Source organism: Megascapheus bottae, chromosome 25, assembly GCF_031878675.1.
Source record: "Megascapheus bottae isolate mThoBot1 chromosome 25, mThoBot2.hap1, whole genome shotgun sequence".
In the NCBI taxonomy this organism is placed as follows: domain Eukaryota; kingdom Metazoa; phylum Chordata; class Mammalia; order Rodentia; family Geomyidae; genus Megascapheus; species Megascapheus bottae.
This window is the reverse complement of record NC_143533.1, coordinates 25,931,826-25,948,685: the sequence shown is the minus strand read 5'-3', so window position 1 is coordinate 25,948,685 and position 16,860 is coordinate 25,931,826. Positions and strand designations below refer to the sequence as shown.

The following is a 16,860-nucleotide window of genomic DNA, read 5'->3' as shown; positions in this document are numbered from 1 at the left end:
TAGCTGCTGTGAGACAGACCAGACGATATGCTACCTTATTCTCCTGCACGTTTTCCATATCTTACACCCTCAATATAATCATAGCGTATCTATTTGAGGGCACCCAATTTAACAGTTGGAGATCTGCAACAGAATGAAGCCCTGGGCTATCTTTTTGCTAAGATTACATACAACTTAGAATGTATCAGGACATAAAAATCAAACCACTTTCTGGAAACTATTCTGGACCAACCAATAGCTACCACAGTCACTAGAATAGCAGTTGTGTCAATACCTGAAAAACTTCTGGAATACGTACAGAGAAATTATTCAAATGGTGTGTCACCAACAATTGCTATTCCTCCTACACATAGATGGACCACCTACTATGTCAGGCACTTGGCACAGCTTATTCAGTTAGACCTCCCAGCAACCTTATGGAGTGGGTTTCAGTCTGCTTTACAGAAAGAGAAATCTGGATCAAGTAGTTAAGTAGCTTGTTGAAAGCATGCCATCTGGTAGGTGAATTAGGAAAACATGTATCGCATATCATCTGCATCTTTTCTGACATTTATACAGAGTGGTTTTTTTTTAAAGGAGGTAGAAATAGAGAGGGATTATAAGAACCCAACATGGAGATATACCCAACATAGAAGTTGATCCTCAGATCAGCTAGCCAGGGTCAGACAGTTGCAGAAGCTTATTGGTGAATTCACAGAGAAGAAAAGATTAGCATGACCCAGAATTCCTGGAGAACTAGCTCAAAGGGAATAAAGCACATGGTAAATTCACTGACATGCATGAGACCCATGAGAAACAGGAATTGCTCTCCTGCCTGCTAAGAACGAGTTATCCAGATGAGGCACCAACAAAAAAAGAAGTAAGAAACATTAAATGACATTCATTGCTGTGCACTGAATTCAAATTCTAGTGGCTTAGAAAGAAGCAAAGCCTCACAGAGAGTCACCAAGAGGTAGACAAAGAGCAGATGAGCTAGGCATAACACTATCCAACCCCAAGTCTTAGCTGGGTGCTAAGACTGGGTGTAACCCCAGTTATTCAGGAGGCTGCGTGAGATAAGGAGGATCATGGCTTGAGGCCAGCCTGAGCAAACAAATAAACCCCCTCTCAATCAATAACTCGATTCAGTGGCACATGCCAGTCATCTCAGCTGCTGGGAGGCTGCAATTGGGGGGATGACAGCTCCAGGCAGGCAGAAATGTCTGAGGTTCTATTTCAAAGGAAAAAGCTCCACTGCCAAGGCAGCATGCTCCCATCATCCAGCTATAGCAGGGAGTGGAAAAAAAACAACTAGAAGATCATGATCCAGGTGTGGGCTCAGGCAAAAAACAGGCCCCTGCCCAAAAATACCTGATACAAAAAGAAAAGAGCTGACACTATCGCTCAGTGGTAGAGCTCCTGCCTACAGGCACAAACACCAAATTGGGAATAGCCATAGTACAGAACACTGCTCTGAAGACTGAATGGTAACTCAGGCAGGGCAGCTCTCCATTCCTGGACATGTGAGGAGCACCCACAAATGTAATCTATTTGCACAGTAGTTTCATGAAGGCAAGGACCTAATTTTCTAGAGTCAGCAAGCCTCTATTGCAGCCCTCTAGGCTGAAGCATCTTGGCTGAAATGCTACAGAACCTAACTAGCTGAGTCTCCAGAGAGCTTGGGCAGGGCCTGAGCTGCACTGCTGCCTCAGCTCAGGAGCACTCTGAAAACTGTACATGACAGAAGGCCCTCTGGACTCACAAGGCAGCATGTCCAGAACTGAAGCCATGCTTATCCAAACCAGGTGGAGGTTTGGCCATGCATTCCAAATGAAGGACAGATGCACCATGCCCCTGCTAGGTGATGGTCTTTCCTGTCACCAAGCTCTCCTCTTCCCTGCTGCCCTGTGTGCTCAGAGGCAGCTCTAGGCAGCAGAAGGCGCTCCACACTGGAGGCTGAAGCTATACAAAACTGGGTGACCATTTGCCTCTCACCCTATACATTCTTGCCTTTTCCCTTTTCACCAAATAATATACATCCTCTGCAAAGCTATAATAAGAGATTATGTGTTTGAATGCTTTTGCTAACTATGTCACCAAATAAGTCAATAAAAAGTCCTTCTCTGTTCTAGGCACACATCCATTCACTAAATACTTCCTGAGTACCTTCTGCATGTCCAAGAGTATTGCTGAAACTGAGTATCAAGCAGGGGACAAAACAGACAAAAATAAACCCCTTCCTGGCGGTGCTTACCCTGTATGGTTCCTATACCTTTAGAATGTAGACTGTCAACACTGGGGGAAAGCACAGCATCCCTAGCAGTTTCCACTGGAGGCCCGCATTATCACCTCCAATGTCGTAAGTCTGACTTCCCTGGCCACCTAAAGATGTCTTGAACTTGACTGTGCCTTGACGTACGCCTTCGTTTCAGCTTCCTCTGGCTCATCCAGACACTGTGCTTGCCTTTCTCTACTTTGGCTCACAGCCTTGCTTGTCTTGCACCAAAGCTGCCAACATCCTAGTATGACACTTCCCACAACCAGCCTTTCTGTAACATGAAAATCTGGGCAGATATCACACACCCAGGCAGTGGCTGTTGCATCTGGGTTGGGGTAGTGATTACCTGTGCTGCCTACCAAGAAGAGCCAGCCCTCTTGGCCAGTTGTGCCCAGCTGTGTCCAGCCTGTAAGCAGCATGCCTCACCAGCTGTTCTCAGCACATCTGGCTCCACTGTTCTGGACTTGAGAGAGTTCAGAGCCAATAGGAACAGTAAGGGACTAATCACAGCTGACTTCCTGACGTGGAGATTACAGATCTCAGAATAACTCATGAGGAACGAGAAAAGGTGGAGGTGGGCAGCCCAGGTGGGAACCATGTCAGAGGAGAATGGTGAGATCTGCCCACTCAGATCTGCTCAGATGGAAATAGCCTTTTTTGGAAAATGTCTCAGCTCCTGGTTGTTATAGCAGCAGGTAGAAGGAAAAGCCTTCAGCTCTAAGACATGCTTCCAAATCAAACCAGTGTGGTTGCCATGGTACCAAAGCTCCTAAAGAGGGAAAGAGAAGCATTTTCAGACATTTGTTAGAAACATAAAGCATTCAAATAAATAGCAATGTGGTGGCTGAAGGTTCATCAAGACCTTGGATTCAAGAGAACAAGTATGCACTGCTGCATACTTTATGTTAGGGACAGATGCTGGAACAAGTAAAACACAATCTACGCCCTAAACTTCAGAGTCCAAGGGGATTATGAATCACCACTGGCAGAGAAACACCTGCAAAGACACTCAAAGCATAAGACAATGAGTGACAGCTACTAACGGAAAAGTATAAACATCTGAGCATTTGTTTACTCACTGAAAATATATTTCAATCTAAGCTCTATTAGAGGTGCTGTGGACTGGACTTCTTCTAAAGTCTAGGGCAGGAGAGACCTGAGAAATAAATCACAAAATGCACAGGCAAACGATAATTAAAAACAAAAAAAGGCCTATCGATGACTGACAGACTAGAAGAGGGGAGGGGAATTACAAACCAATCCTTGCCGTGACAGGCAGGAGCTCATGATGAGAATGAACACCAGGGTGGGAAAGAGGAGGCTGCATGTGAGTTTGGTGGTGGAAGACAAGTGAAAGTAAATTTTTACTCAACAAGAAGAGGACCAAGAATATTCAAAGACTGGAAGTTGAAGTACTGAAGGGGAAGCATGCCACAGGCCACGGTGGGTGGCTGGTTGGATATGGCTAGCATATCAGTGCCTGTGGAGAAAGGCAGAAGAAAGTCTTTACTTGGACCAAAGTGGTAAGGACACAGTGGTAAGGACCCAGTCCTTGACTCGTCTCCCTAGTACAGGTGCTTCCTACATTTGTAATTTTCAGCAAGAGACTTTCTGGTGATGCAGTTTCATTTTCTGAGAAGTAGGGAACTACAGCGCTGCTGTGAAGACGAGATGACATTAAACAGATCAAATGTGTTAAGTGCTACCTAGCATGATGCAAAAGCCTGCTGCCGCACAAGGCTCTCTGGCAGTGCAGATGTTAGAACACACAGGGCCTCTTCCAAAATCCAGGGGAAGTGATGGCAAGTAGAGGCCTGAAACTGAGGTGGGGGGGTGAGCTTGTTGTCATCTGGACTTTGAGGCTTGTTCTAAGGCACTAGAACTGCCCTCAGTAGCCTCTTCCATCGCCCTTATTCTAGAAAGCCAGGGACACTCTGCAGACAAAAGGCCAAAGTGGCCTCCTCCAGCGCTCTCTCCCTGCAGGGTGCAGCACGTCTCATAGCCGAGGAGGACCCCTGCCTGTCCCAACAGGTGAGTCAGAAGGAGACTGCTCACTGGGTTTCTCCTGGGAGTGAAAAGCCCTGCCTGGAATGGTGTGATTGTTTTATGCTGACTACAATTATAGAATCAAACCTTAACAGCGTGAGACCAAGAGGCTCATCATCCATGCCACCACCTGCCCTCGGGGTTAGTATAAAAGGCTTCAGGGTGGGCTGGGAGCTTCGCCTGGTGGTAGAGTGCTTGCCTAGCATGCACCAAGACCTGGGTTTGATTCCTCGGTACCACACACAGAGAAAAAAACCCAGAAACGGTGCTGTGGTTCAAGTGGTAGAGCTCTAGCCTTGAGAAAGCCCAAGGACAGTGCTCAGGCCCTGAGTTAAAGTCCTAGGACTGCCAAGACAGACAGACAGACAGACAGACAAAAAAAATGCTTCATAGTCCACATTCCATGTGGGCCAGCACAGGCCAGTGTGGGGACTGCAAGAACCTGGTAAGTTCTCTACTAAAATGTCTATTATGAACATAATTTGCACTGAGCTGTAGAATCAGACATGGGATGCTGCCATTCCCCTCTGGCATATAAAGTGACCAGGGGCCTCCACAGTCAGGTACAATGGCTTAAGCCTGTAATCCTAGTTACTCGGAAGGTAGAGATTTGAGGGAGTGTCTGCCTACCAAGAAAAGAGGTCTGGGTTCCAATTCCAAGGGCCAAAAGAAGAGTGAGAGTACCTCTATGAAGCCAGCTACTGCACTGCGGAAAAACCAAGAGCTGGAGGCAAAGACACTTGGGATGTCTTCTCACTGGATGAAAATCTCTTTAAAATTAAGAAGATAAACTATAGCACAATAGTCTGAAACACTGCAGCTGTGGTTGTCATGCAGTATCCACACATTGCAAACCTATCTGTCTTTCAGTGAGGGGCTCTTGAACCATTTTACTTTCTCCAACTCAGTTTCTTCATCTGTTCAGTGGAGATAATAATGTAAGACCTTACAGAGTTGGTGGGAAACATCTAAGATGATACATGAGTACTGGTCATTATTCTCCTTGCCACTAAACGGCTAGAAACCATCACATTAAATTGTGAAAACCCCATCTTCCCTAATCCCAGGCTTCATTTGGAAAATGGAAACCTAAAATGACCACCAAAGTGGCTAATGACAATCTTGATGGTCAGGATGAAGAGACTTATGACTGAAAGGCATTTTTAAACTGATCTTGCCAGAGACGGGCCAATAGAGTCCAAATCCTTTACCTGTGGATTGATAAAGATTGGAAAAACAAAAGGTGGTAAACTTCCAGATCGGCCTTGATGAGTCATCCCCTAAAAGAAAAGACCACAGATTCTATAAAATGTAGGTGAAAATGCCTGGAACCTGCTCCCTAGCCCCACTCTGATCCACAACTTCTTACCAGGAACAGAAAGCCCTCTGAATTATTCCCAGAGCAGGTTTACAAAGTAGCCAAAAGGCCTAGCGGTCTTGAGCAACAAAGTCAGGAGCACAGGAAGAAGTGATGCTTGACACCTGGCAGTTTTCTTTTCTGGAAAGATGCTTCACTCACAGGGTCTTGAAAAGACTTAATAGTTCCCCAACGTGGGTTCAAGGCTTCATAGTGGCATTTGTGCTTATGTGCATAGTCCACAGAAAGAAAAGGAAATAGGAGGCAACATCAAGAGGAGGGGCCAGGAGGAGAAAAAAAAGCAAGTAGAGGAGAAAAAAAGCAAGTAATGGAAGCGGCACTGTGGCTCAAGAGCTCAGGGACAATGCCCTGGCCCGGAGTTTAAGTCCCAGGACCATCCAAAAAAAGAGCAAGTGAACAAAACCCTCACAATGGGCATCTTACTATCCATATCATTTCTTGGCAGATGCTGCAGAGCACCATTTAACAGATCCACGTCTACATGCATCTCTAAGGAATATTCATTAATGCCACCTGTATCTAGTGAGATGACATTAAACATTTATGTTTATGACAATACAAATGTTCCTATCACTTTGGGTTTGTCAACTCCTTTGTCTGTAGAACTCAAACTATCTGCCAAAGAACCACAAAGAGGAGATCCTGTCAAACTTATCATAGGTTCTAGGGAGCCTGAGGATAAAATGAATTTGCTTTTCAGAGATCTTTCTAAAGGGAGGAGGCACAGCTTTCTATTTCTCAAACTGCATAGTTTAAATTTTCTATGCTTTATTTCTCTCCATCAATAAGGAACTTTCTCAGATGTGTTAGTCTCATAGCAATACATCTTCTTCCAAAACATCTGCATGGTTCTACCAGAAAACAAGCCAAGATCACTGCTAACTACAGGAAGGCTGCTGTACAGGAAGGTTTCCGAGAACTCTGGGAGAACAGACCTGCCTGATCTGTGAGCTTTAAAGAGTGGGCACTCCCTCGATAAGGTGATCATAAGCCCTGAATACTGTTTCCAGGATGCAAGACTATCTGACAAAAATGGGACCGTCCTAAGCAAGTAAGGATGATTACTTGTCACACAGTCCATCTAAGTTTAATCTACCAGCAGGTCTAATTCACCAGGCCTTCTCGAATACTGCAAATCTGCTGCCTTTTCTCCAACTCCAGCACCACTCATTTGGTATCTTCACCTATTGCTATCCTTACCTAATGTGTTTCTCTGACTCTGCGCCTACTCCATCAATTCCCTTTTGTAATCCCTTCAAAAGAGATCAGATCACATGAACACCCTCCTGAAAGTCCTTCAGTCCCTCAGTGACAAGGAGAGTGATATAGAATATCTTACCAAGGCAAAAATAAGACTTGGCTTCTTATCTAATTATTTCCCCACAGCTGATCTATACTGTTCTCTATAATTCAAACTAAACATACACACATGCACACACATAGGAGAAACCATGTGCGCCTTAGAGAAGGGAAATAAGGAAGAAGCAACACTGAGAAAACTCCTTGAATCCCGTTTTCTTGTTCTAATAGTTGTCAGCAGAAGACATAACAGAGTTGCTTCTCTACTGTGAGAACCAGCTTCAAAAAAGGAACTCATATTAGAAGGGCAGATTTCAAATTCTATAATAAATACATTAAGAGAAGAGTGGTCAGGTCTCTAGAGTTCAGTGTCAAGTGAAACACTTATATTGGCTTAACCTATTTTCTAGACACGGTCCAGTTATAGTTGTAACAACTTCTGGTTAAACCAGAATCTCACAGGTAAACTGATATGGGATTAGACTTTTATTTCAAAAGGTACTTGGAGAAGCCAATGTTAAAACTCCATGAGAGTAGTCAATATCTCAATACAGTGTTTGTGAACATCCCAAACACTGTTAACCTAAAGAGCATTACAACCAAAGTATATGGGAGTCACACAGAAATATCACCATTATTTTAAAGACATGGTGCTAATATGAACAAAGACAAAGGTATTTCCCATGCTTCCATGAACCTGATTCCTCACTTTGCTTCCACCTTGCTAAGGAACAAGGTCTCCAAACTGTGCTGAGGGGCCTTGCAGTGAGAATCTAGACCAGGGGTTGTTACCAAGGTAAAAAAGAAGGAAGGCAAGCCCAAAATCTAAATTAGTGACCTTGCCTTCCACCAGATGCTTCCATTCCCTCTATACTCTAAAAGAGAGCAGCAATGGAGCAAATAACCACAAAGGAAGACACTAGGGATATGATAAGTGGTAAATCACAGAGGAAAGGAAACTATCTGCAAAACACATACCATACAGCAACTGTATATGATAGCCAGTTTCCAGCTCTGACAAAGGACCAAAATATTAAATCTTAAAACTCAACCAGAAAAAAAATCAATTAAAAAGGGAGTAGAGACCTGAATAGCCACTTCACAAAAAGCATATACAAAGAAGCTCAACATCACTAAGGACTGTGCATTTCTTACAGAAGGCCTAGCTCCAGGGAACCTATCCTAATCAGTTCTAGCAGGGACACTGAACAATAAGAACTCTCATCCCTAGATGAGAGAAACGCAAACCAGACCAGGTGCAGTTGGTTTATGATCCTACTCCTAGTTTCTCAAGAGGTTGAGATTCCACACTCAGAGCCAGCCTGGGCAGACACATCCTGGAGACTCATCTCCATTAAAAGCCATGCAAGAGCTCAGTGCTCTGGACTCAAACCACAGTGCCAGCAAACGCAAACACACGTATGTGAAATAGTGTGGTACTTTAACAGTGCAGTCACCAAACAAAAACCAAAAGCTATGCTCAAACCAAACACCCCAGCTCACGTCTGTAACCCTTCCTACTCAGGAGGCTGAGATCTAAGGATTGTGGTGTGATGCCAGGAGGCCTCCAGGAGTCTTAAGCACTCAAAAAGCTGGATGTGGGGCAGTGGCTCAAGTGGTAGAGCACCACCAGCCTTGGGCGCAAAAATCTCAGAGAAAGAAACCAGGCCCTGAATTTGAAGGCCCAGGACCAGAACCAAAACAACACAAAAAATAAAAACCTGACAGTCTTTATACAAGCTTGCATTCTCTCTAAGGAGCCCCACAACAGAGGCCCGAATGTCCCGGGTGGCCTCTCACCCGCAAGAGTCAGGGTTTGCAGTCCTCGGTCCCTGCCGCCCGACCAGGGCGAGAGCCCTGTCCAGGAAGGAGCTCGTTACTGAGGAGGTCCGTTCGGCGGACACGGTGCAGGCGCCAGCCAGCTGCAAGGTGGCAGGGCGGGCAGGTCCGCGAGTCCACGCTCACCGTGGTCTCGGCACAGAGAGTAAAGCAATCCCACGTTCGCGCCCAGTGGTGATCAAGCCCCGGCAGAAAGTGACTCACAGTACCCCACAGAGCTCGGGTCAGGCCTGGCCTTCACACCTGACACCTGCGTGTCGTCCTACCCGGCGACCCTGCGCCCAGCCAACCCCCGGAGCTGGCCCGGAGGCCCGAGTCCCCAGGCCCCTCTGCGCCTAAGGCCCCGCTCCTCCTCCCCGGTGCCCCTGCTCCTCTCGACTCTCCCCTGGACTGAGTCCACCCACACCCGAGGGCCCTCACCCCGGAGGCGGCCTCCCCCCTGAAGCGCCAGCCTGCACTGACTCCAGTCCTTGTCTCCTCCAGTCCCCGCCCATGTCCAGTCAATGCCCGCCCACCTTCGGTTCCCGCCCACTGGGAGGGGACCATTCGCCCGGGCCCCGCCCACCCCGCGCCCCGCCCACCGGGAGAAGCCCTTCCCCTTCACCCTATATCTCCCCGCAGCGCAGCGGTAGGATGGTTTTCTTGACCCGGGCCTGGGCTCGGAACCTGAGCCTCTCGGCTCCAGGCCAGCGCTCTACCCCCTGAGCACAGCGCCACTCCTGGGTGCTGAGGACTGGAACCCAGGGCTTCGCGCACGCTGGGTGAGCACTCTACCAGGGAGCCGCCTTCCCAGCCCCGGAGGGGGTGCTGTCAGGGAGTCACGATTCCATGCTCGTGGAAGCTGCTCGGGAAGGTAAGAAGGTGAGAGGCAATTCCTGAAAGCAGGGGACTTCTTCATCAATGGGGTCTATACTGGAGCTTCGGGGACCACCACACAGGGGCGCTGCTTCACACGTCCAGAGAAGAAAGTAGGCCGGAAACCATGAAACCTTAGTTTGTGTTGTGTTGTGCAGTTTATCTGCTAGTTTGGGTCTCCTGGTTTCCCCCCACCCCAATACTGTGGTTTAAATGGTAGACAAGAGCTCTGTCACTCAAGCCATTCCACCAGCTCATTTTCCACTGGTCATTCCTAAGACGGCCAGGCTGGACTGTGCTTTCTTGCACTGCTGTGCTGACACGTGCGTGCCACTGGCCCAGCCATGGGCTGAGATGGGCTCTTGTCATCCCTTTTCTGGTTTAGAGACGGCCTGAACAAAGGGGTTACACGTAATAAGCTCCACCTCCCAGGTAGCTGGGATGACAGGCCAAGCCACCATACCCACCTTAATTTTCCTCATTTTAGCATGAAGTTAGCAAATGATCAATATTGAGAAACAGTGTTTTAGGAAGAAATTACTTCTCTTTACTCAACTAAGGTTAACAAAACACATTCTGTTCTACCAGTAGGCAGATTCTAGCACTGGGCATGACGTTTTTAACGAAGCCAGTGGGGAGTTATTGTTTTCCAGCACAAGCTTACAAGGATGAACTGATCCCTCACCTTCAGTAAGGACACAGGTTTCCATTTCCTTTGCGTCCCAGTACTATACAGTAATACCACTCTGTAAAAACCAACCATAAAATTCCAGCAGGTGAGGATACATTTTTGAAGTTAAGCTTGTGACAACATTTCAAGACCTTTGGCAGAGAATTTTTTTCAATCTTAAAAGAAGATTGCTGAAGTTGCCATCTTTCAAAATCATTCTAACCTTTCTCTATTCCACTAATCACTGTTCCAAATCCTGAAAATATCAAGATTTACCACAGTAAGGGGAAAAAATGCAAATGCCTGACATCTTCTGAATCACTAAATAATCAAGCTGCTGGTAGCCTGGACAGATGATCTGAAATGGAAGAAAAAAACCTGTTTTACTCACTCTGAAGGTGGGGCACTTTACTTATGGTGGGGGGGGGGACTGGGGAGGGAAGGAATGAAACCAAGAATAATAACAAATGGCAAAACTATTTCAAAAATTGGAGATATGAGAAATAATAGGGTTTTCCACTGACAACAATCTTGTTTTCTGAGACTGGAAAATAGATAAGGACAACCATGAATCATTTGGAAGACAGAAAGTGTAGGAAAACTCAGAAGGCAGGAAAGTAAGAGCATCTGAGAATTCAAACTGGGGTAGATGGAGCACAAAATAGTGACAGAGTAGCCCAAAATAAATTCTCTTATATGATTCATCCGGAGGTGCCATCAGAAGACGGTTCAGAGAGAAACACAAAGGGAGGGGCTTGTTAAGACTGTAAAGGAGACCGAGGGACAAAAAGAGGAAGGTTTTTAAACTCTGAATTTGACGACAAAAGATGGGAAGGGAAACGGATTTTTATTGTGCAGGAGCAGAGAGCTACTGCAGGGTGTTTTTTTGTTTTTTGCTTGTTTGTCTGCCTGTTTTTCACCCAGGACTTTCAGAGAACCTATTATTCTCTTTTCTTATACTGTAATGTTGTAACATGCTTTGCCCCTAACAAACAGAAGTCTAGGTAGGCCTGGCTCAATGAATGGGTGCCTGGCTCAGTGGAGAGGTGGGAAGGTAGGAAAACCGCACTCTTAGATACCTACTGTTATGTCCATGTTGTGGATGCTCATCTGTTTTACTTAACTGGAGTAAGACAGAATATGGTAAACAGCCAACTCCGTACAGTGTTTTCCCAAGCTTTGTGCGTCTGCCTTTGTAAGACTCCATGGTGCCTGGATGTCTCTTCCACTATCATAGTTAGTCCTCCAGCAGCACCAAGGAAGATTTAGGGGACAGGGTTTGAGTAAAACTGAATGCGGAGTTCATATAGACAGGAGATTTTTTTGCCTGTTGAAAATGATCCTGAGGTTGAATCTCAGTGTAGCCTTATAAAGGAAGAAGTTCACAATCTGATGTAAGAGCAACACAAACCAGAAATCTGAGACAACACTCAGGTCAGGTCGCTGGAACAAGTGGTTCTAAAATCATGACATTTTAAAGAAAAGCACAGTATTTCTGGTTTTGACTTTGAAAGAGGAGGATTCCAAAAGAGGAAAGTGATTGGAACAATTTGGCTTTCAATTCCCTAAACAAAATTACTGAGTCGTAATGTAATTCTTGAAACTAGAGGCCTGTTTTCCTTAGAAATCAGTTTTACACTAGTACAGACAGGTAGTAGACACCCTCCTTATTTTGCTATTCAGTTTTGCTACTCAGTGCATGTCCATAAATAACAAAGGGAAGCTGGGAACAAGGGCTACAATTCAGTGTAAGACAGCAATGCAAAACCTCAGTCCACTGAGAAAGGTGAACATGTCTCAGCAGCCATACATTTCTTTATTGAGTGCAAGTTCTGTCATCTTGGATTCTATTCCTAATTCATAAAAACTGAGTTTTAGGCAAAGCAACAAACGGTTGGCTTCCTGATCCTCCTCACTATGGAAATTTGCAGATGACAGGGGCCAAAAGTCGGAGCAGACTGGCAGCAGCATATGCCACAGTCATGCACACTCACGTGTTCGCCTGACACGGCTGTGCAAGCCAGGCCTGCTGCTTCCACTGGCAAGCAGCGCCTCTGCCACCCATGCCCCTGTGAGGGTAGGCAGCGCCTCTGCCACCCATGCCCCTGTGGGGGTAGGCAGCGCCTCTGCCACCCATGCCCCTGTGAGGGCAGGCAGCGCCTCTGCCACCCATGCCCCTGTGGGGGTAGGCAGCGCCTCTGCCACCCATGCCCCTGGGGGGGTAGACAGTGCCTCTGCCACCCATGCCCCTGGGGGGGCATGCTATTTGCCATGCCAGGGAGGAGTGTAGCACCAGGGAAACGGGAAGCCCAAATGCAGCATGGGCCATGCATGCCCAATTTGCCATGGGACTTTGAACCTAGCCACTTCCAATGAAAAATTGTAATTCTGGTTTAAAGATGACTACAATGTCTCTGAGCTCTAACATATACGTATTTTTCCTTTTTTTGTTTTGTTTTGACAGAAAGCAGTGACTGCTAACCTAGGGTTTCTTCTCTCCTGCAGGCTGTAAAGCTCATCACTGAGTTCCCTCAGCATAACTGAGCCTCTAATATCAGCCTTTTCCCAACAGGTTACAAAGGAATCAAGCACTAAAAGTCCTAAGATATCCATTCTGCTGGGCACCCATGGCTCATGCCTGCAATCCTAGCTACTAAGGAGTCTGGGAGCTGAGGATTGCGCGCATGCCTAGAACTTGAAAGCAGGGCCCTGAGCTCTTGCTTGGCCTTTTCACTCAAGGCTGGCACTGCACTGCTGTTTTCTTCCCACCCCATCCATCTCGATAGAAGCACTGCTGCACCAGCTTCTGGAGAACTGAGAAGCCCACACGCAGATCAATGTGCAGAAGAGAATTCTGGGACCTTGGTGGGGTAGGGGAGGAGATATGGGCCCTCCACAGAAAGGTCTACTGACATTTCTGCCATGTGGGTGTGACAGCCACTGTCCTCTACTGTCCTCCACTGAAGAGCTCAAAGGAGCTCACCAAGTTGGGAGAAGCTCCAGGAGGCTGAACAATGTAGGGGATGCTGCCTTTGTCCTGGAAGAGAGGCCGGCAGCAGTAGCACTTTGGGGTCTATGAAAGGCCCTGTCCAATGCCCTCCAGACACTCCTGAAGCTCTGTTTCCCCTTTTTGCTCTTTGGGGCCATGAAAACACCCCTCATCTGGCATCACATAGGTCAGTCAGTGTTGTTTCATTCCTCTCATCGTGTCAGCTGAAATCTTTGTTGTATGAGGTCACCTTTTCATTCCTAGACCACCCCTACCCATTCCCTCATCACCTAGGTCCATCTGTATCCATGCAGGAGCACTTAGGATTATTCCTTCCATCTCTAAAATCTCTTCTGAATCCTTTCTCTCTTCTTTATCCTGGCTGTCCAGCCTTTGACACTTAGTCATCTTTTGTCTGGATTACATCTGAAGTCTTGAAACTGATCTCCTGGTCACTGGTCCTCTTCTGCTTCAATGCCCTCTCCAAAATGCAGGGAGAGCTCTTCTCTCCAAAAGAAAAGTCTTAGAGCATTCCGTGATCCTCTCTGTACTCCCCTCTGACTCCATTCCCCCTGTAGGCTGCAGGAGCTACACATATCCAGCACAGAACCCAGCGTGCTCCTGTATCTTACTGAGTGTGTCATAGTTCAAACTCCCACTGAACCCACCAGGTTTGTCTTTGTGCTTGTGAACGATCACATATGATACCACCGGCACCCTTCCATCCCCGCACTGATATAGGAAGAGAGTCCTCTAGCAAGTTGTCTCACTTCCATCTGCCAGAGGCAGCAGCTCTCATAATTTGTGGGTCTTCAGCATCTTGTTTGTTTCAATAGTTTTACTCTATGATATAAATAATATAGTTTCGTTTTGCTTATTCTGAAGAGGGAACAAATCTTTATGGTATTTTTTCTCAAGGATTTCTTTTTTCTGGATTTTGTTTATAAGACTTGCCTACACTGTTACAGGAAGGGACAACTAATTTATTTCACTGCTGTCTCTATAAATATATGTAAATAAATGCACAATATGTGTACTTTCTCCATTACAGATTGCCTGATATTATGAATTTTTGTGTACATGTTTGAAGCATAAAGTATATTATGATTATATGATCATAATATTATTTAGGGGGAAAATTTTCTTCAAAAATCACAGGGCTCAGGTAATTTTACAGACAAATTCTACAACAACAATATCAAGCAACTGATAATTCCAATCTGGCTAAACCTTTCTAAAGAATGTTTGAATTTAAAAGTCTTCTCTAGAGGAATTGCTGTACACATAATAAGTATACATATTTGAACATATGTATATAATTTGAACAAATCACTGGTACAATTTCTTTTTCTTCACCCCCTCCCTTTTGGGGGGAGGGGAAAGTCCTAGGGCTTGAAATGTCCTGGGCACTGTCCTTGGGCTTTCTCACTACTACTTGAGCCCCAGGACCACTTCAAGCTTTTTCCATGTATGTGGTACCAAGGAATGGATCCGAGGGCTTTGTACATGCTAGGCAAGCACTCTACCACTAAACCATTCTTCCAGCCCTGGTATGATTTCTTCAATGGTAATTTGGGGTCATGTAAAAAATGTGTTTTTAAGTTTGGTGTCAGTGGCTCAGAACTGCAATCCTAGCAACTCAAGAGGTTGTGATCTAGAATGCTTCTGCCTGAAGCCACCTTAGGCAGAAAACTTCACTAAACTCCAAAAAAATAACCAGCAAGAGGTGGACCTAGAAGTGTAACTCAAGTTACAAAGTAACGCCAGCCTACCAAGCACAAGGTCCTGAGTTTAAGCTGCAGGACCATTATTTTTAAAATGTTTCTTTAAAATTTCCAAATATGTAAGGCATTCTTTTTTTATTTGTTTGCCAGTCCTGGGGCTTAGACTTGGGGCATGGGCATTCCTCAAGGCTAGCTTTCTACCACTTGAGCCACAGGACCACTTTTGACTTTCTCTATGTATGTGGTGCGGTGGCATCAAACCTGGGTCTTCTTACATGCTAGGCAAGCACTCTACCACTAGGCCACACTCTCAGCCAAGGTACCCTTTTCTTCAAACAAGTGATTTATAATCAAAATTGTTTTCTCTTTCAATTTTCAGAAGTTTTATTGCTAAAATGTTATTTTTTGGGTGTGCTTGGAAACAATGTGTTGTGTGATTGTTGGACATGTATCTTTTAATTGTCTCAGTTCTTGTAAATCTTTATTTGTTGTCTAATCAATTAAACTATCTCTTAATGCACTGTAAGCTTTTGCCTTCTGTCTATGTGCCAGTTAAGCCTTTATGACTTCCCTCTCAGAATGCTGAGCAGAGTCCCTATACATTTTTTTTTTTGCTGCTATTGTTGCAGGGCTTGAACTCAGGGCCTGTCCCTGCACTCTTTTGCTCAAGGCTAGCACTCTACCACTTGAGCCACAGCTCCATTTTCAGTTTCTGAGTAGTTAATTGGAGATAAGCATCTCAAGGGAAATTTTCTGTCGAGGTGGCTTTGAACAGAGATCCGCATAGCTCAGCTTCCTGAGTAACTAGGATTACAGGTGTGAATTACAAGCGCCTGGCCTTACACATTTTTAATCTTGTTTGTTAAATTTTTTTTGTTCACTTACATAGCCACTATAAGAACCTTGTCTTTAACTGGAGAGCAAGTTCACGGAGCTTGTTGTCTTTATATCCAGGTATTCAGACCACTGGACTTTACACTTTCTACATTCCCCTTTTTGTACTACTTTTAGATTAACTAAAATCCTCTCATTACTTGCTCTAAAGTTTTACATTCTTCCTTCCGTCTTTCTTCCAATCCCACCTAAACCTCTTTTTTTCTATCTCCTAGGCCACTCCAGAAGTTCTAACCTGCATATTTAAAGTCTCAGTGTAATTTCTTTACCTTCCTGCAATAATAAAAGATTTAGGAATTCTTTGACATCAAATATGCCCTTCTTCTCATGTTATCTAATTCTAAATTGTTATCCAGAAATTAGGACACATACTGATCTTTTTTCTTTTCCACAATTTACATATGTTGATATGGTTTTGTATAGATGTGTTTATAGTATGCTTCAACTTGGTTTGATTTTCTTTGTCTTCTCATTTCTTCTTTCTTTAAAATCCTCTTTATGAGATCACTTTTATTCCTTCTGAACTATATACTCTATGATCTGTTGATGGCAAACTTCTCGTTTGTCTGCAAGTGTCTTTATGTAATCTTCCTTTCTACTCCATTTTATATTTTATATTATGTGTGCTTCTGTGTACACATGTATACACACACACACACACACACACACACACCACAGCAATGCAACTCCAGGCATTGTCATTACAAAGTGAAACAAGCATAAGAGTCTATTTCTAGTTAAACAACTAATTTGCTGCCAAAATTACTTCATTAAGCTTGCCTATGCTTCAGTACACCCCTGAAAAGGGGGAATTATCCAGTAAGCTTCCTTATAAGAACATCAGCAAACTAAGTAGCAGTAAGGTAATAGGTGGGTGAATGTAAAGACAAGTTATTTTGCCTTCTTAAC

At 45.0% G+C, this 16,860-nt stretch overlaps 1 protein-coding gene across 1 annotated transcript in view; it reads right to left on the bottom strand.

Annotated features, from left to right (window-relative positions):
• The window catches only part of Ryr3 (ryanodine receptor 3), a 295,306-nt gene extending 285,941 nt beyond the window's left edge, over positions 1–9,365 (bottom strand). The window contains exons 1-2 of the mRNA XM_090357798.1: positions 9,240–9,365; positions 8,781–8,902 (exon numbers count right to left, since the gene is read on the bottom strand). Of these exons, the coding sequence (XP_090213924.1) occupies positions 8,781–8,902; positions 9,240–9,365 (248 nt within the window). The remainder of the gene's footprint in view (positions 1–8,780; positions 8,903–9,239) is intronic.
• Between the last annotated feature and the right edge of the window lie 7,495 nt (positions 9,366–16,860).